General features: G+C 39.0%; 1 protein-coding gene across 1 annotated transcript in view; it reads right to left on the bottom strand.

The window, feature by feature from the left end:
• The window catches only part of USH2A (usherin), a 572,584-nt gene that overhangs the window by 185,922 nt on the left and 366,362 nt on the right, over positions 1-20,300 (bottom strand). The window contains exons 38-39 of the mRNA XM_073338913.2: positions 8,499-8,649; positions 8,198-8,340 (exon numbers count right to left, since the gene is read on the bottom strand). Coding sequence (XP_073195014.2) covers positions 8,198-8,340; positions 8,499-8,649 — 294 coding nt within the window. The remainder of the gene's footprint in view (positions 1-8,197; positions 8,341-8,498; positions 8,650-20,300) is intronic.

Raw genomic sequence — 20,300 nt, 5'->3', positions numbered from 1 at the left:
ACTGAAAATGGGAACAGGGAGCATCTTTTTCCTTAAGATCTCTGATTCATATTTCAAGCCATTTCATTACAACATTAAAATTGGATGGTAGTTTCATTTTGGCAAATGAAATTATCTTTTATGGAAGGCTTTTTTGCTCATCTACTTCAAAAGTTCAGTCTCTACTTAAAATGAAGGCACAGAATTGTCATTAATCTTTTTTAATCACCAGCCTAGAAACACATGTGTTTATATACTTACCTGTACAGATTTTAGGGGGCCTATTCGCCCCACCCATGTGTGTATATGGGTCGATACATTCATTAATGTTCCGGGAGATGTACCTAGGGTACTGCTCATTAAAGCTAATGAGAGTTTCATCCTTTGACTGGAAGCTCTCTACCTAAGCAGAATAGACCCTCGTTCATCGTAAGCCATCTATTTTTTTCCCCCAAGACCTCTTGGTGGTGAAATTATAAACATCAACAAAATGTGGTGTCAATTATAAACTGCAGAAACTATTGGCTCCATCCAGTGGCAATCCAAGTTCTACCCACAAGGGGAGCATGATTCTGTTATCACTTAGCCTCAGCCTTCCTCACTCATGACATTACCTCACCCCTTAGCTATAATATAATATGAAGTTGCATGCTCCTTTATGCGGAGGAAGAGCCACAGTTATGGAATGGTAATACTTTTGCCTGTGGTGATAGAAGAGAGATATCTTTACATTAGGACTTTTTCCACAACAACACCATAGCAGATTACTCAAAGGAAAACAAACAGGTTTTTTTGTTAATCTTAACCAAGGGTCATGTGAGCACAGACATTTCAAATAATTGTATGAGATAATAGCACTATATTGATAGGCACTATATAAAATACATTGAAATAAAATGATTTTTCCTATTAAGGACAAACTGTCTATTGGTAAGATCTATCATCCATACTTAGCCCCATAAAGTCATGGCACAAGCAAAGGCACTGTAGTGGTCTCATGCTGAACAACTATTGTATAACATGTATGTTTTGCCTTTACCTCTTGTGAATGAGCATAGGACTTAGTTATGAAATCGGGGATGGCCTCTGAATCATTTGATCTGGAAAAAAAAAGGAAGGTTAGGTTGCCTGACAGAAACATTTTTGCTTAAGTGATGCCCAAAAGAAAGGTGTACTTTAAAGACAGTATAAAGAACTGTCCCATGGACTCAAAGAGCGCATGAATGTCAACTCGACACTAGATTGTTCCACTGTGTATGGGATCAAAGAACTCTGAAGAGATACAGCCTTCAGAAAGAGGGAGAGGTGTGCATGAAGCAGCACAGTGCTACTGTGAGAAAACTAGATCTTGGATCTTTATGAAAAGCTGAGTAGATGAAATGTTAAAATATCTTTTGTTACCAGTTGAGGAGGGCTGTATTTTTCAATATGGCCATGAACATCAGGTCATTAAACTGCTATGGTAAATCCAGTTGGAAGTGTTTCCTGTATTTGAAGAGGAAATTGATCAAATCCTGTGAGAAACCATCAAGATATGGCCACTTAGGGTTCTATGCAGAGAGTTTCAGATGTGGACAGCCTTTGGGAGACTCTTCAGTGAATGAGGTTCTGAGATAATGGTAAAATCCACAACTAACATATGCCTTGGGAGCTATGGTCACCTGTCCAAAATGGAACTTAGAAGTGTTCCTGAAGCTTGGTTGTCAATCTTTCTAGTCATCTGGGATGTTTGAGGGAAGGGAGGAAAGACATAACCATAGGCATCTGACCAGAGGAACAGCAAGGCATCCACTCACCAGGCATGGATGCCAACTTGAAGAACAGATTTTGTTCGCTTTGTGTTGGACAGATCTACCCATGGAAGGAACCACCTCCAAGCAATCTGAAACACTTGTGGGCTAGATGCCAAGAAATGGAACCTAACCAGCAACAGCTGAGCTTGTCATTGTGACTGCTGGTCTCAAGGTAGATGTACATGGTTTGGGGGGACAGATCCAGATGTTCCAAGTGTAACAGGATCTTGCTGTTTAGGTTTTTTGCTTTTCATTTCACCTTGATAGTTAAGATAAGTCCTCATGGTTCTGGAGTCACTCTCCATGTGGATGGTTATAAACTGTGGAAGAATACATGGAAAGAGGCTGATTTCTTCACTTGCCACTGCTCACAGCTTCAAGCAGTTGATGCTCAGCTGCAACTCCTGGGGAGACCATTTGTCCTGAACCATATTTAGACCTATCTGCGTTCCCCACCCTGACAGGTTGGCATTTGTGGTCACTTGGGTTCCTGGCAAATCTGCCAGTAATTTGTCCTTGAATAGTTGATGAGTTAGAGGCGCTCCACCAACACAGGTATTGCAGCAATTCTGGGAATAGGTGCAATAGGTGGTCCATTTTCTGAGTTTATCTAGTGACCAATAAAAAAATTGTGAAAGGGCCAGAGGTAGAGCTTTGGGATCATTTCCATCTGATCCCAATAGGCCTACAAGCCAGAGGCACTACTGTGCAGAAATCTGTTGAGTGCAGGAAAAATGATTGATGAGAACATGAATTTTGTTTGTGTTTTTCTCAGAAAATATCACTAAGGCCCAAGATGGTTTTGAAGAATTCTCCCTGATGTGACAGCACTGAGGGAGTTAGGGAGAAATCCTGCAGATAAACTACTGTAAGAACATAGGACATTCCAGTCTGGCAAATGTGAAGTGATGAGCTGTCCTTATAACTGCTGTGACAAAGTTCCTCCTCTGCCTTGGTGGGTCCTGCACTTATTGGTGGATTTGCTCGCCTCAGAGGTTCATGGCAGCCCTCAGCTTGGCCACTTTCATGGCTCAAATCTGCCGTTCACTCAGTTAGCCTCATCACTGGCCAGCATGGGGAAAAGGAAGAACAACAATCCCCGCAGTCTCTGCTGATCCACCTAGTGGATTGGGGAACAGGCCAGAGACCTTCCCCTCTGGTGGAACCCACAGTCCAGGTCAACTCCTCCGGTATCAAGTAGGGAGTTGGGGGAATGGAGGGATGGGGGGAACCCAGGCCTACCCTCTGCTCTGGGTTCCAGTCCAGGGCCCTGTGGATTGCAGCTGTCTACAGTGGCTCCTGTAACAGCTGCGTGACAGCTACAACTCCCTGGGCTACTTCCCCATGGCCTCCTCCCAACACCTTCTTTGTTCTCACCACAGGACCTTCCTCCTGATGTCTGATAATGCTTGTACTTCTCAGTCTTCAAGTAGTACGCCTTCTCACTCTCAGCTTCTTGCACCTCTTGCTCCCAGCTCCTCGCATGCACACCACAAACTGACAGGTTTCAGAGTAACAGCCGTGTTAGTCTGTATTCGCAAAAAGAAAAGGAGTACTTGTGGCACCTTAGAGACTAACCAATTTATTTGAGCATGAGCTTTCGTGAGCTACAGCTCACTTCATCGGATGCATACCGTGGAAACTGCAGCAGACTTTATATACACACAGAGAATATGAAACAATACCTCCTCCCACCCCACTGTCCTGCTGGTAATAGCTTGTCTAAAGTGATCATCAGGTTGGGCCATTTCCAGCACAAATCCAGGTTTTCTCACCCTCCACCCCCCCACACAAATTCACTCTCCTGCTGGTGATAGCCCATCCAAAGTGACAACTCTTTACACAATGTGCATGATAATCAAGTTGGGCCATTTCCTGCACAAATCCAGGTTCTCTCACCCCCTCACCCCCCTCCCAAAAACCACACACACAAACTCACTATCCAGCATAGTGAGTTTGTGTGTGTGGTTTTTGGGAGGGGGGTGAGGGGGTGAGAGAACCTGGATTTGTGCAGGAAATGGCCCAACTTGATTATCATGCACATTGTGTAAAGAGTTGTCACTTTGGATGGGCTATCACCAGCAGGAGAGTGAATTTGTGTGGGGGGGTGGAGGGTGAGAAAACCTGGATTTGTGCTGGAAATGGCCCAACCTGATGATCACTTTAGACAAGCTATTACCAGCAGAACAGTGGGGTGGGAGGAGGTATTGTTTCATATTCTCTGTGTGTATATAAAGTCTGCTGCAGTTTCCACGGTATGCATCCGATGAAGTGAGCTGTAGCTCACGAAAGCTCATGCTCAAATAAATTGGTTAGTCTCTAAGGTGCCACAAGTACTCCTTTTCTTACCACAAACTGAAGTGAGCTCCTTTTTAAACCCAGGTGCCCTGATTAGCCTACCTGTCTTAATTGATTCTGGCAGCTTCTTGATTGGCTGCAGGTGTTCTAATCAGCCTGTCTGCCCTAATTGTTTCCATAAAGTTCCTGATTGTTCTGGAACCTTCCCTGTTACCTTACCCAGGGAAAAGGGACCTACTTAACCTGGCGCTAATATATCTGCCTTCTATCACTCTCCTGTAGCCATCTGGCCTGACCCTGTCACACTGCTTCTTTGCCAACAGGTATTGGATGGCCCTTTTCCTCAACATGGTTACAAAAATGGCTGTTACAATGGTAAACACCCATGGAGAGAATGAAAGGCTGAAGGACATTGCCTGGAGTTGATATTGTTTGTTTCTGACTGCAAAGTGTTGAAATTTGTGATGACAGAGGTGTATTGGCACATGCAGACCATGGGAGCACATACAATTTTCTGCATGTTCCAGATGCACTAAGATCAAGAAGTTTTTCCTAAAGCACATGTGGAAATAGCAATTTCCCATTGTTTATAACTGGGTCAAATCTGGCTGAACATTTCTTAGAGCCAGCAAAAAGCATCTCTCTGACCTCAGGACTATCCCTCTGTTAAATTTCAACCCTTTGGTGTATTTTAGAGCAGCGTTAAAGCTACACAAAATATATGATGGGGTTGGGGATGGCATAAAACTGGCTTCAAGAGCTGTAACTAACTCCTTGGCAGCTCCCCCTCTCAGCCCATCCAGAATGTTCACTATGAAAGAAAAGCATTAAGTAAGATGAATATCTTAATTCCATAACCTCGAGGAGGAGAGATTCCATTTTATTCTTAAATGCAGTGCATGAAATTCTGATCTCAGTTACTCAGCATAAATCCAGAGTAATTCTATTGTTTTCAATAGAGTTAATCCAGATTTATACCCAAATAACTGAAAGCAGAATTTAGCCAAGAAACTTCCTGAACTGTTTGTATTTGTCTGGCAGCAAATGGTCTGACATTATGCTCACGAAGATCACTGGAACAAACATCTTTTATTAACACATGTTTAACAGGTTTTAAAATATTCATAGGAAATGTACATTATTGTTATTTGGCACTGGTAGGTTAGACTTTTAAAAATGCATGGAATCAGTTACTGGTGTCAAACTAATGTAAATGAAAAAAATATTTAAAATATCTATTAACATTCTCTTCAGCATCTACCTTTATATTATAATATTTTTTCCCAGACAACAGATTTTTTATGGTGATGTTTACTGAATTTCCTCTCATCTTTTCTGGTTTCTTGCTAGTCATGTGAAAACAGCTATTATAAGTAAAATAAATATGGTCAAACCCTCAGCTGGTGTGAATTAGTGTAACTGTATTGACAGAGTTACAACTATTTACACTAGTTGATCAGGCCCATATACCTATATATGTGATCTTTCTATGGATATCTTTGTGCTACAGAGGCATATATTTGTGGGGAAAAACTCAAATATGGACATGGGAACATTTCTGTATTCTACCAGGTTAAGAGATTCAGGAAATTTCAACTGTCAAAATTGCACTTTAAAAAGTCAGAGGATATTGGTTAGAAAGACCAGGTATTAAGTGTAGCTCTGGCAATAAGCTGTCAGTATAGGTGGCTTTACAAGCAACACGTTAAAGCCTTGACAGAAATACTACTTATGCCCATTGCCAATCATTCAATCTTTGTCAACTGAATTGAACATCCTTTCAGAGATGGCAGCCCTCCACAATGATACCAAAAATATACAATCCTCTGTCAACATTATAGAGGTGTAAGCTGTGTTGGTAAATTACAAACACAGAAATTGTTGGATACTGGAGATACATCAGCATGTATTCTTTATTAATGCAAATGGAGCAGGGCAGGGCAATGAATGCACAGTCACGGAGGGGATAGATTTTATAACTGCGTTACAAAAATCGTGTTTTTCAAGATGAAAAACCAGATGTGGCAGCAACAGTTTAAGAAGCAAATGAATAGCAATTCTCAAAACATTAGAGCTGGGCAAATATTAATGGAAAGCTTTCCATTAATTTTTCCTCAAATGTTTACATGAATTCACCTCAGCCACATCATGCCCCTTTTGTGTCTACTACCTACGGACATTAATGCAATCAAATTTTTCATTAAAATGTTCGTAGAAGGTAAAATTCACTCCTGTACAGAAGGCACAAGTCCTATGCACCAGTAAAATCCCATTTATGGTCTTAAGTGGGAATAAAGTGGAGCATAGGTCTTGAGAAAGGTCTCTGAACAAGAGTGAATTTCACCCAAAAAGCATATTTAGAAGTTGCACAACACATATTTGCAGAAACCCTATTCTAAACTTATACATCAATGACTGAGCTCAATGTGTACTCATCCCACACAGGAAAAAAACAATATTGTGTGATTTACCTGACCATTCTCAGAGAACTATTATAGTCTGAACAACAAATACACACAGATAACTGTTCAGTCAATCCACAGTTTTAAAAAAAAACATAAAATGTATGAAGTAATTTTACACAACAAGTACATTAAAGGAAATTATGATCTGATCAAAAATCTTCACAGGTAGAAAAGAGGCTAAGTCTCTGGTTCTGCAAAGATTGACTCATATACTGAACTTTTTTCATTCATGTGAGTAGTCCCATTTAAATCAATGGGGCGACTCAAGTGCTTACATTTAAGCACTTGTGTGTTTCCAAGATTGGGGCCTACATTTGTCTGAAAAGTTACCTCTTGTGAATGATTTGCCCAGCTGTAAAAAACATGTCTTCAACTGATGCTCTATTAAGATATATTTCTGTTTGAGACATTTTCTGAATACAGTCTGCTTTGATCTTAGAGAAAGGGGTGGGGACAATGAGGAGCCACAAATGGTGGCTAGTTTATACCTCAATTAATTCTGATACTTTAGGTCCAAGGTGCCTGATTTTGTTTTTCACACCAGTGTAAATCTGGAGTAAAAGGAAAAGCAGGACCAATTAGTTGGGATTTTATTTTTTCAATTAGAGAAAAATATTTTTCTCTCAGAATTGATCTTGCTTATTAAATGAGTTATATGACAGGAGGCATCTCTTAGGCAATGATTTTGATTGTTCTGATATCTGGTATACTGGGGTCATTAGCTAATGATTTGAAAAATGCAAGAAAACATTTTTCAAAAGCAACAGCACCTTCAAGAAGTGTGGTTATGGCTATACTAGAAACATTCATTACACAGCCATTGGACTCCAACTATGTTGTATCTGAGGTGTATGTGCATTTGTGTGTTTGGTAACTGCACACCTTCTCATGTGTTGTTTTCATATTGTACCTAGTACCTGTGCAACATATGTCAGTTAAAATGGCTACATTCACCCCCCTAGCTTTAATGTATCAAAGCAAGGGATTGTCAAACAAATGCAAGTAGAGTGAGTTTGCAAAATATGGACCAATTAATGCCAGATACGGTGGATGGGTCAAGGGGTTGGCAATAATAAAATGTGCCTTCTTCTTACTGATCACTTGTTTGAATCAGTATCCAAAAGTCCTACAGAAAGCTGTCACACTACTTAGATGGCATCAGCCCAATGACCATAAAATAAATGACATCCTTCTTTATATCCTGAACAAGACGACAAGGCTATATCTTCATTTACTACTGACTTCAATACATTTACTGATGTAAATGAAATCAGAATCTAGCTCACAGAATGCAAAAAAACCCCTCACTCTAACAAATTATACACATTAACAAATATTTTTCTCTATCTACATATGGCCATATGTGACTAGAGAGAGATATTATATAATGAAATGAGGTATTTCTCTGAAAAATATTCCTTTACATTCCTTTAATAAACAGTTCACACAACTCATACAAGATTTTTTAGGTATTTTTATTACTGTAGCTTAGCTCTCAGGGAGAAAATATGCTATTACTATTAAGCTAATAAAATGAGATAAAAGAAAGAGAAATCATATGCGATGCTAGGCTAGCCAGCAGAAGGATATGTATTTGTATTATCTGCTAACAGATGTTTAAAATAAGTGGGAATGCACTGTGTATTTTTGCAAGCTACTTACTGTCCTCTGCTGTAATCATTTGAGTCCAGTCACTATATGTATTACCATAACCATTGGAGACTATCATTCTCATCTCGTACATTGTATATGGCTGAAGATCTTTGACTATGTAGCTTAAGGAAGCAGAGGGACTGGAAAATAACCTGGAAAGAAATGAAGAATGAGTTATAAAGCTCCAAAATACAAGGGGGGAGGGGGAGGTAGAAAAGAAGACCACAGCCACCCTAGGGGTGAGCCACATCTAAAATAATTTTACTTCTCTTCACTGACAATTTACAGTAGCATTTTATTGTTTGCATACTCTAGAATATCATCAGTGGAATGCCTAGGCCTCATCTGGAGTCGGTAACTGGGTAAGCCTGGAGCGTTATTGCGAACTGGTGTAGACCAGACAACCTGAAGACTGGTTGGTGTGGCAGATGAAAGCCTTGGAGGCAGCATGCCATCTGGAGCTGTCAAAAAACATGGATGAATTAGAGCAGAGAAAACCGTGGAGAACATATGCTGGATGGAATCAAAATGCTCCATATACTGGAAAAACTGTTCCTCAGGATCAACAGCGATGTTAACATGGTCCATTTAATTTAACATTTTTGTTACCGAAGTATTGTACTTCTTTATGTTCTTCTTTCCAATACGCTTACACTAATATCACTGGGTTGAGAGAAACGCCCAAAACGCAAAAGGAATTCAGATGTAACATTCTCTCCCACCTGTTAGTATATCAGTCCCCACCCTGAGCCTGATTCTGCCAACTTTACTCACATTGAAATCAAAGGAACATCTCACTGAGGAAGTATTATTCAATGTGAGTAGCAGGGCAGCAAAGTCAGGAACTTTATTCAAATACCCCTCCCCTTCTCTCATTAAAAACTTGACACACATTTTGGTAAATCAGATACTCAGCTGGTATAAATGAATGTAGATCCACTGAAGTCTGAGGATTTGGAACAGTACTACTTCCATTTGATTAATTCTAACTTTTATTGAGTGGGCCCAGGAATCATCGATCCAGCCCTATTCCAGGTTCCGAGGCAGCTCTTCAACTGGTATCAATCAGTGTAATCCCACTGAAGTGATTTACATCAGCTGAGATTGTGACATTATGTTTTTCTCACCATGAAGGACTAACCTGCTTGATAAACCTTTCATGTATAACACATATGACATTTGTGTATTGGATGCCAAAACAGCATATTTTCAGAACGTTAAATAGAAAGGTTGGATTATTTGATTTTTTTTTTCATTTAAACTTTTGTAAAATGCTGGTGTCTTTGATGGTTCAGTAGTTATCATCTGCATCTTTCTGTGGTCATCCAAATAGAAATTTTTCATCGCTGTTCTCTTTTTCTGGTACCAGGCTGACTGGAAGATTACTGTAAACCAATCTATGGTTCAGCATGTTCAACTGGCACCTACATTAAGGAACTGCAAATGATTGGCAGAACTACTAAACTGGGCACTTGGGTAAGCAGCACGTTGTAATTTAGCTTTATGATCTTCATGTACCATGTGAAGAATAGCTGTCTCCCAAGTGGCAAAAAACAGACATTGTGACCACATGGTGCCTGAATCCTTTCTGCTAGAGTTTAAAGATTAAGTTCTTCTCTCAGTTACCATACATTCGTGTAAATCGAGAGACTCCACTTATGTCAATGAAATTGTTCTAGATTAACACTGATAAACTAAAATCAGAATTTGGCATGCAATATGTTCTAAAATCTGTGTGTGCAAAATACAGTACACATACATAATCATTCATTATTTTAGCATCCATTTGTAAAGTGCCTTGTATGGTCAATTGTAAGTAAGCTCTGCCAGTACAAAATGAGAATAAAAATAAATAGCAATTAAAATAAAAATACTTTGCATTACTGTAGTGCCTTTCATCAAAGGACCTCAAAATGCTTTTACAAACATTCACTAATTAAGCCACACAATCTCTCTATGAGGTAGGGCACCATCTCATTCAAAATTAAATTGCATCTGAAGTTTAAATGTACCAACTGTTTAAGTACACACACAAACTCTACATAGATCAAGACCAGAAGTATACCACCACTAGCTGAAAATGCCGGGGGAATTCAGGTAAGGGAATCTAATTAACTCACTGGTAATTTGGCCAACAAGCTGGGGTTCACACCACTATATTTGAGAAAAGTATTATGAAAATATAACATATTGCCTGCTAAGGGTGTGGTCCGCTGGCTGGGTCACTGAACTGTGCTTATTCCCAGCTCTGCCGGTAGCCTGCTGTGTGTGACTTTAGGCAAGTCCTTCGAAGCCCTCTATATGCCTTAGATATCTCATCTGTAAAATGGAGAAAATGACTTACCTCTTTTGTAAAGCCCTTTGAGATTCACAAATGAAAAGGATCAAATAAACTCTATGTATTTTTATTAATTATTATGGTGGTACAGGAATGTTCAAGTGACAAATATGTAGCTGTTTGATAGTCAGCTATTTACAATACAGATATGAATTTAGTTGCCTAGATAATCAAAAATTAGAGGTCCAAATATATGTCATTGTACTGGTACAATGAAAAGAACAATAGAAAATGTGGGCCAAACTCATCCCCTGTATAGGTCCATTGACTTAATTTGGTCCTTTGAGGTTTTCAAATCTTAGAATGTACAAAATATATACCTTTTGTATAAAGGATTTCCTGGATCTTGCAGAGAATGTCATTAATATGCATTGTGAAAAAGAAGACTACAGGAAGACTACTCACTTTTGAGTCTCTGTCGAGTAATAACTAGAAAGGTGCTCTAGAAAACTAGTCACATTTTGATCATTAAAACTTCGAAGTGTTTCACAAACAACCTGATCATTCTAAATTAAATATAGAACATATTCTGGTTATTTCAGCTACTTCCCATAACTGAGATGTTAATGTAATATTTCCCTCAGTTTAACCCCTTTTATCCTACTCTTATTCCCCAAAGTACCCAAGCAATAACTAGTAACCAGAAATAATTTAGCTGCAGGTTTCTCAACGGAAGAGCCATGTATCTATCAGCTTGATATATTGTCTTTAAGATGCAATGTTGCTCAAAAAGCTCCCCTCAAGCTTTAATATCACCCTCAGGGGGCAACCACTCCATTTGCAACCTACTGAATCAACATCTTGTCCAGTAAATCCTAACTAGACCTGGTAAAAAAAAAATCATGCTTCATCTACAAAAAGAGAGTATAAAGGATGGGGAAAAGTCTTTAATTACCTGTCTACCTTAACTATTGTATTGTGAGAGCAAATGGAGAAAGAATTATGCATAATAAATGGTTTAAACTGGCAATACCACCAGTTTTGAGAGAAAATGTAATCTAGGCAATAAGATACAGGAAGATGAGCCAAGAGATGCATTCTACTCACTGATCTGTCACGGACTTGCTGAGTGGCTTTTGAAAAGTCACTGAACATCTGTGCCTCAGTTTCCTCAACAAAAAAGGAGCTAATGATAGATCTCTAAGATTTTCAAAGATGACTGAGGATGAAAAGCCTTTATACAGTGGCTGCACTGTACGTGTTTCCTCTATTCTGAAAGACTCTACTGCTTTGAGAGAGATTTACCAATCACAAGTGTTTTCCAAAGTCCATAGGGCAATCTCTCTCAAAAACACAAGAAACTTTTAAACTGCAATCACCAAAAGTAATCATTATTATTTGAATGATTAAGTGGTATATCCATTAAATGGATCTGCATTATTCTACACTTCAGTACAATGCCACGTAAGTTAATGAGAGCAAGAACATGCTGAAGGGCTACATTCTAATATCTATTAAATGGGTGTAAATTCAGAGTAATTCCAGTGAAGTCATTCTAGATTTACAGTGGTTGTAACTGAGATCAGAACTGGTCCTCACGCTGGTATATCCATAGTATCTGCAGAAGGCAAACACAAGAGTTTATAACTATGCAAATGTAATTCTAATAGTATGCCACATCTGCACATGCAAAATATTTTAAAATAGCACAGGTGCTGCATTTGCTTCTTATCTAAATGTTTTCCTTACACATGTGCGCATGCAAACTATGACAGCAGACATTTAACTACTGGGGAAGGAACTGGCTCTTCACAGTTTGTTGCCATAAGATTGAGGCGCTATTGCAATGATAACATAGTTCTGTCACTCTGTCTTTGGATGAATGTCTCCTTAAGTCATGTTCACTCTTGCCCTTTTCCAGGTCTAATTCACACACTTCGTTTCTTTATTTCACTGCATTGTTGTTTAGCCACCTCTGATTCATTTTCTCATACGTGTCCATTCTAAGACCATATTATTCTAGTCACTTTTTCTGGCAATATGTTCTGCACCTTGACATTTGTTTCTCTTGGTTTTCCTCAAGCATGCCTGTTACCTTGGTGTTTGTTCTGTCCGCATAATTCCTATCATTGCTTTCTCCATAATTCTCGGTATAGGCACATGTTTTTGTCTCATTTACTCAGTGAGAGACCATGTTGCTGGGCCATATGTCATCACTAGAAGGGCATGGTAGTTATAAACCTTTATCTATTGCCAAAACAGAAGATTGCTTTTTCTGTGTCTCATTTTCACAGGTGCACTAGAGTCATTCTGGTTTCTCTTTTAACTCCTTCAGTCAGAACATCTCACTTATTCAATGTGTAATATACACATCCAATATTCTTGGGTTTTTCTTTTCAGTTATGTACCCAAGCATCTTATCCTATCTGCAATGTCACTATTGCACATGATCCATCCTACACTTTGTAGATCTCAGAGCTGATCTCTGCTATCCCGAAATATTGTTTGAAAAAGGATGGGTTTGCTGGCCCACTCACAGCAGATAATACTTCCTCTTTTCTTGCTCGGGTTTGGAAGTCTTCACTGAGGTGTACCTTTCCTTCTGACTTAATCATCTGCCTGTTCTTTTGTTGGCATTTTGTGGAGGTCTTTAGTAGCAGTTCTGCCACTGGGACACTGACCTACTCAGAAAAATTTGATTTTTGAAATTTTATTTGAATCCTTAAATCTGTTTTTATCTCAATTTTGTGCGTAATTCGTAGCTGTTAATTTAAGATCAAACTGCATTCATCTGCATGCAACAATAGCTATTCCAGTAACCCAAGTTGTATAGTACAACTTTATTAGGCAATGGCAAAACAGCAGCAGCAATGGGACTTCAACAAAGCTTTGTTCAATGGCCTGGCGGCCACAGTGAAAAACTGAAGGACAGTTTTAAGACAGCACTCTTATGGAGCCTGACTTCAATGGAGTTACTCCTGGTTTACATCAGTTTAAGAAAGAACAAAATTAGAGCTGATTTTTTCATACAATCTTAACTGTATTCAAGGCATCAGCTTCTGAAGTGAACAGAAGTGTAACAGATTTCCCCTTTCCAAAAGCATTAATTACCCCATCCTGAAGTCAAGGCTATAGGAGCAGCATTTAAGATGTGTGTCCTGTGCCTTATGTTGTTTTAAGACGAGAGCACAGGCACACTACTTCAGTCAAGTTATATAGAAGTTTATCCGCACTACCCAACTTGAACTTCTGCTAAACTACAGAAGATACAAAAGAATGCCAACAGACAATTAGTTGACTGATTATTGATTATAAATACCTGTCAGAGACACAATTTATAACTGCTCAGTAAAACCAATTATTTGTCATGATGTTTAAAAGGGTACCCAGGCAATACTATTACATAGTAAAGCGACTTTAAAAACTTCCCCCATGTACAATATTCATATGGGTGTCACAAAGTCCTTCTAAAACCACAGGTGAATAGAAGTGACTGAATCCTTTCCACTCCCCACACAAAGGCTATGTCTACACTACTGCCAGATCAACGCTATGGCGATCGAAGCACGGGGCGGTCGATTTAGCGGGTATAGTGAAGACCCACTAAATCGACGGCAGAGCATTCTCCGGTCGACCCCGGTACTCCACCAGTAACAAGAAGAGTAAGGCAAGTCGACGGGAGAGTGTCTCCCGTCGACCCAGCACAGCGTAGACACCACTTAGAGTAAGTTGATCTAAGCTACATCGACTCCAGCTATGTTATTCACATAACAGAGCTGTGTAACTTAAGTTGACTTACTGTGGTAGTGTAGACATAGCCAAGCTCTTGCAAACAACATGACCACACCTTTTTACTACCTCGGAGAGTGCATGTAGCAGAGGGAGGGACAGGATTCTGCCCATCTACTCTGTGTGTGTTATCTGCAGGTGTTTTATGAACGGTCTTAAGAAGGGAACCTCAGAGCTGAAATTCTCATTTGTTATACCTTTTTGGGGTACAATATCTTATTTGGATTTATTTGGAGTCCTTTGAAGATCAAGAGTCTGAACAGCCTGAACATTTTCTGTTGGAGCAGTGGATATATCAGGGAATTGAAAGCAGCCTACAGAGCCTTTAACTCTAGGTTGTTGGTTCAAATCTAGCCTATGGTAGTAACAAACAAATCATTACCACTTGATGGTTTTAATGGGAACATTAGCTTCAGTGGGCCGTCCTTCGTATGTGTCTTAAGAGGTACGATAAAGTAGGACATTAGATTGGCACTGTGATTAGTTCAGTACTAATTTTTTTATATGAACCTTTTTAAAGCAATGTATTTGAGGCATCTGTAAAAACTTTACAGTAATATTGCACCTAACAGCTGGAGTAAAATACTACTCTTCTGTGTAGGATCCATGCTTGAAGTTGTGGCCAAGAAGAACAGTTTTGAGAAGAGCACAGGTCAGGCGGGCCTGGGATGGGCAGCCACACCACACAGCATGTTGCACACTTACTGCTTCTTTGAAAAGCTACGGTATACTGAAGGTGACTGCAGGACTCATGGTCACTAGATCACACTCCATCCAGCCATGATGTGCCTGACATCATGACATGCAATTTACTCCTTTATCATTCTTTTCCCACCTGCTGAGTGGGAAAGAAAGATTTCCTTCATCTTCTACTCCCAGTAGGGATGGTGTCCCTACCCTCTGTTTGCCAAAAGCTGGGAATGGGCAACAGGGGATGGCTCACTTGATGCTTACCTGTTCTGTTCATTCCCTCTAAAGCACCCTGAATTGGCCACTGTTGGAAGACAGGATACTGACCTAGACGGACCTTTGGTCTGACCCAGTACGGCTGTTATGTTCTTAGTAATTTATCCATGCAACACAGTAGGATTTGGTCCTTACTGAATTCTTTTATATATAATACAAATATAGATTTATGAAAGGAAAATATGTAAAGCTCAGTGTGTCCTACTTATCATATTTACACCTGAATTCCTGTATTAGCGATAGTTTTTTCTGGTTAATTGCTGTGCATAGATTACTAAGGTCATAACATGGCTCAGGCAAAGTCAATTTCACAACGATGGTCATCTATGTCATTGCTGTCCTTTTAGATTGTTTGAAAATAGAGTTATGGTAGCTTCGTGAAGTGCATAAAACAAGCACTTACTGTAACTCAACTGAAAACTGCACCTCAGAATTCTTCTTCCCCATAACGGTTGAATTTCTCTTTGCAAAGGTGCTCCCTTTGGACATTCATAAACACACTAATAATTTACAAGAGCAAGAAGTTCTCTCTCTTCTCCTTTCCTATTCACTTGTGTGGGCATGTACTCTACAACTTCACCTGAAAGCAAACTGTTTACTGTTTTCATTTATTTGACTGCTGCAATGTGCTGTGGTTTATAAATGAAAAGGATAAGGAAAACAAATATTTTACATTTTGACTAAAAAGGAACGATATGGTCCATTGTTTGTATTAATAACCAAAACATGCCACAAAGCAGACATGTTGCTAAAGATCAGATTCTACCACCCTTAACAACACTGAGTAATAATTTCCAATGAGGCTACTTGCAGAACAAGGTACTACTCAACATGGTGGGGTAGCAGAATCTGGCCCTTAAAAACCAGTCACAGTTTTGGACTGGATTCTGATATTGTTACTCATATCAACTAGCATCCTACTCCATTAATAGTCCCATATAGATGATTTCCCTACTACTCACGGGAGTGAAGTGCTACTTTGTGTGAATAAGTATAGCAGAATCAGTCCCACTGTTACTAAACAAAAAGAGAGATGTTTGTCAATTAATCTCACTTGTTTATCATCTACAGAATAAGAGGCCAGTTACCTAAAGGTTAGCTGGCTATTGTTCATGAAGGATCCAATAACTAATGTGAGAAGTGACTGCTAAGTATGCATTGTGCAACTAGAGAAAGATCTGGACTACAAGTTCAAACTAGTCTAACTTCTTTAGATTCTTTTAGCTTCAGCACAGCTAGTAAAACTTATCTGTAACAAAAAAACATTTCCACTGACTTTGACCCCTTTTTCTGTTTGCAAACTTTCTGCAAACAGATCATTCTTTTTAAAAATATATTATTTGGGATGTTGAATCTCTCAAGGAGAAGACTGAGAGCCCTGTAAGGAGAAAGATATAGTGGGAGATAAGCAGGCTAGGAAATCATAGGACACTTCAAACATTTTCTGGTCCTCTTTTTCCACATTTAATATATTTGGCTAGGCATTTGGATGGCAAATTTTACAGTAGCTGAGTACTTCCTTATGTGCTGGAGACACAAATATATAAACCAATTTTATTAGCTGTCTAGTACATTTTACAATCAATTCTGTCTTGTCACATTCACATCAAGTAACTGTGTGTACACAGGGTGGCCAGATGAGCACTTCATGCACAAATATAATTGTTCACATGTGAACATGCTCATTTGCACACAAATGCCCTCCTCAAACATTCAGGGGGAAAAAAACAAACAACCCCCCCCCCAAAAAAACAAAAAGTTTGCTTGAATATTCACGGGGGGGGGAGAAGGGAGGTTGAAGATGGTGACATAGAAAGACATTCTTGTGTCTAAGGGGATATGGGTTCAGTCCCTGCCTCTGCTACAGACTGCCTGTATCAACCCTGGGCAAGTCACAAAGTCTCCAATCCAGCAAACCTTTAGTCATGTGCTTAAACATAACCATGTGGATACTGTCCATAGAACTACTCAGGTGCTGAAAGTTAAGTACATGTGTGTAAGGGTTTTCAGGACCAAGGTTTTAGTCTCTCTATACTTTAGATCCTCATTTGTTAAATACGGTTAACCATACTACTTATTTTCTCCCAATCATTGTTTGTCTTGTCCCGTTTATATTGTGAGCTTTTCAGGGGAGGGACTATCTTTCAATATGTGTAACGTGCATCATACACATCACATTAGGGCTTTGGCTCTTGAGCCTCAAGGTGCTACTGTAATAAAATAAATAAAGGTGGTTTGGCTTCACTGTAATTCAGATTCTGTGAATATGTTAATGAATAAGCTTCTCCACTGCTTACTCTGTAGTACTCTGTGAGAAGTACAGAGAGTTAGACCATGAGATTACATACATACCAATTTCCTTAATCTTCTGGAATTTATCTGGGTAAAGTAAATTTTTGCTGTATAAGAATAATAACCTGTTCTTGGGTTTGGTGCATAAGAAAATGTATACTGAAAAGCACCATGAAGACAAAGGGATACATTCCCAGAGAATACATGGGGTTTTAGCCATTCCCTTCCTGTCTACCTTATGGTTTAAGGGCCCAGTACCACAGCATCTAAACATCTTCCATGGTCATAAATTGGTATAACTTGGTTCCCACTGGACTTCATGGGGTCTTTACCTCCTTTCCTTTCCCCGGTTATAGGAAGCTTTGTCCATTTAATGGAAATGTGAGTCATGCACCTAAAAACTGCATGTGTAATCCTTCAAAAATTTACTCCTAAATGGTTTAGTAGTGTCTTCTAAATCTTAGCTTTCTGTAAATTTCCTTTTAGTTACAACTGTATTTTAGCAAATGGAAGCTAAGAAATTATCTTACTACTTTCTTCAGTTAAACTGTATTTTCTAGTATGAAGAAGAATATCATTTCCTGCTTACCAGAGGTGAATGGGAATGAAAACAAACCCATCAAAGCAACAATATTAAGTGGAAATACTAGTTTGTGCATTATCTTAACCTACTGCCTTCAATTCTCTATAAAGCATATACCCTTTGAAGTAGCCTGTATGCTCTAGTTTACAAAAAAAAAAACTACAGCGTATGGCAGGCTCAGACAAAATACCAAAACTGATTGTATATTTTATTAAAAGCCTATTTTTTTTTTCTCTCTCTCTCTTTTTTTTTTTTTTTTTTAAAGAAAAGTCTAATTTCGTTGTTGTTCCCTTAGGTACACAGTACACAGTTCATAATTCATTTGATATAAAATGTCAGTTTAGATTCTTGCACTTCTTTGATAAATGAGAAAAAACATGTACACTTCAATTTCCGTCTACACAGTTCTACCAACAAACCAGGCCCCCCACTCCCATTGTGCTGCTCAAAGACCTTTGTGTTCAATTAAACATCAAGATTCAGAAACTTTAGGGAATGATATTTCCAAGACATACAGTACAAATATGAGACTGGAAAAAAAGGTAATCATTTTCCTACCAGGTAAAATGATCTCTCCCAAAGAGCACCTTTGATCTCTGAATTAGTTCTCAGTTATAATTTAATATATCACAATTGTTAGCAGCTTTCCTTACATTCATGTATAAAGTGATATAGTCAGCTCCACAAAGCAAACCACCACATTCTGCGGCTTTTTCTCTTCTCAACATTTGCTTGTGCCTCTATACCCGTGAGTGCTAATGGGGAAAATGTGTGCATATCACAGGAAGTGGGGGGGGGAACTCATTTAATGGAATCAGTGATCATTCATACTGTAGAGCAGTTTTGCCTACATCACCCAAGCCTGTCATTGACTGGCACGCTGTACTAACAACAGAAGATCTACATGCAAAACAGTAGGATCAGGCCTTTAGTTGTAGGAGGAAATTATTACTATTAGAAAAATAGCAAAACACAATGTCTATGTAACTATTAGTTATTTTCTCATGTAACAAGTGAGATCCAGCCTGATAAACCCAAACAGTAAAATTTACAGAGTAAACAAAAATTCTTATCACTTCTCAAAACTGCCAGCTACTATGCTAGGGCTGTCACGTTACATTACAAGCTGGTATCATAGTGGCAATATCCATAAATTAATACATATTAGAAAATAGCCAATTTAGGACCAGATTCTGAAACTTACTCACCCTGACAAATAAGTCATTTGATTGGCAGTATGAGTAAGATGTTACTTGTTCTGAGCAAAGGTATCAGAATCTGGTCCATAAGTAAAGAAGTTGCAAGTTAGCTTTGCAGCATTGAGGTGTAATCAGGGTTGCGTCAATATCTAATAACAATAATGCTGACTAAGGAAAAATAGTCCTTTTTAGCCAGGACCCCAAGGGAAATAATCTCTGCCAAATTCAGGGCTAAAAGAGAAAAGGGGAACCAGGAAGCAGACTGTGACACAGTCATAATCCAGTTCCTAGTCTTCTCCTGGGGCAGAAGAACTAAGCTTGCTCAGTACAATTGAGCCTACAATGCTTTCTATTCATTGATCTCAATACAATTATTAAATATGATATTCACTTTTGGATATTCACTCTGTTGTTAAAGACATTACAAATACACCGTATATTCATTAATGCACCGTTGGCACCAGATCCTCAGCAGGTGCTAACTGCCATAGCTCCATTTGTACACCATTGAGGATCTGCCCCTCAGCATCTTGACTACAAAGGACTTGAACACTGTTTTCTTGTTCAACAATTGGCTGGCCTAGCCTAATTGTTTGTAATCACTTTAGTTTCACTGTAGCACGTATCCAAGTCCAAGCTAAGTTGGCTGTGTTTTGCCCCGCATCCCAAAACATAAGCAGAGGCACTACTGCCAACTCTGCATATATAAATGACAGCACATGAAGGGATGGAAAGGAAGACTCATGAAAACACTACTCCAGTTTTCTTCTATTGTTTTTCAAGAAATGTAAAAGGCAATTAATACTTCCTTTTTTTTAAACCAAGAGACCATGCCACTGATTTTATGGAGTAAGCTTTCAAAACCATTGTGGAGGTTTTTTAGCTGCCTGACTCCCACTAAAATCAACAGGAGTCTCCAATACTCCAATTTCACACAATACTCTGAAAATGGTAATTTTCCTAAGAGTGATGGTCTGAGCTATAGTTCAACAGAGTCCTCAAAAC

The sequence above is a fragment of the Lepidochelys kempii genome, chromosome 3 (assembly GCF_965140285.1).
Source record: "Lepidochelys kempii isolate rLepKem1 chromosome 3, rLepKem1.hap1, whole genome shotgun sequence".
Taxonomy (NCBI): Eukaryota; Metazoa; Chordata; order Testudines; family Cheloniidae; genus Lepidochelys; species Lepidochelys kempii.
This window is presented reverse-complemented; position numbering and strand designations above follow the sequence as displayed.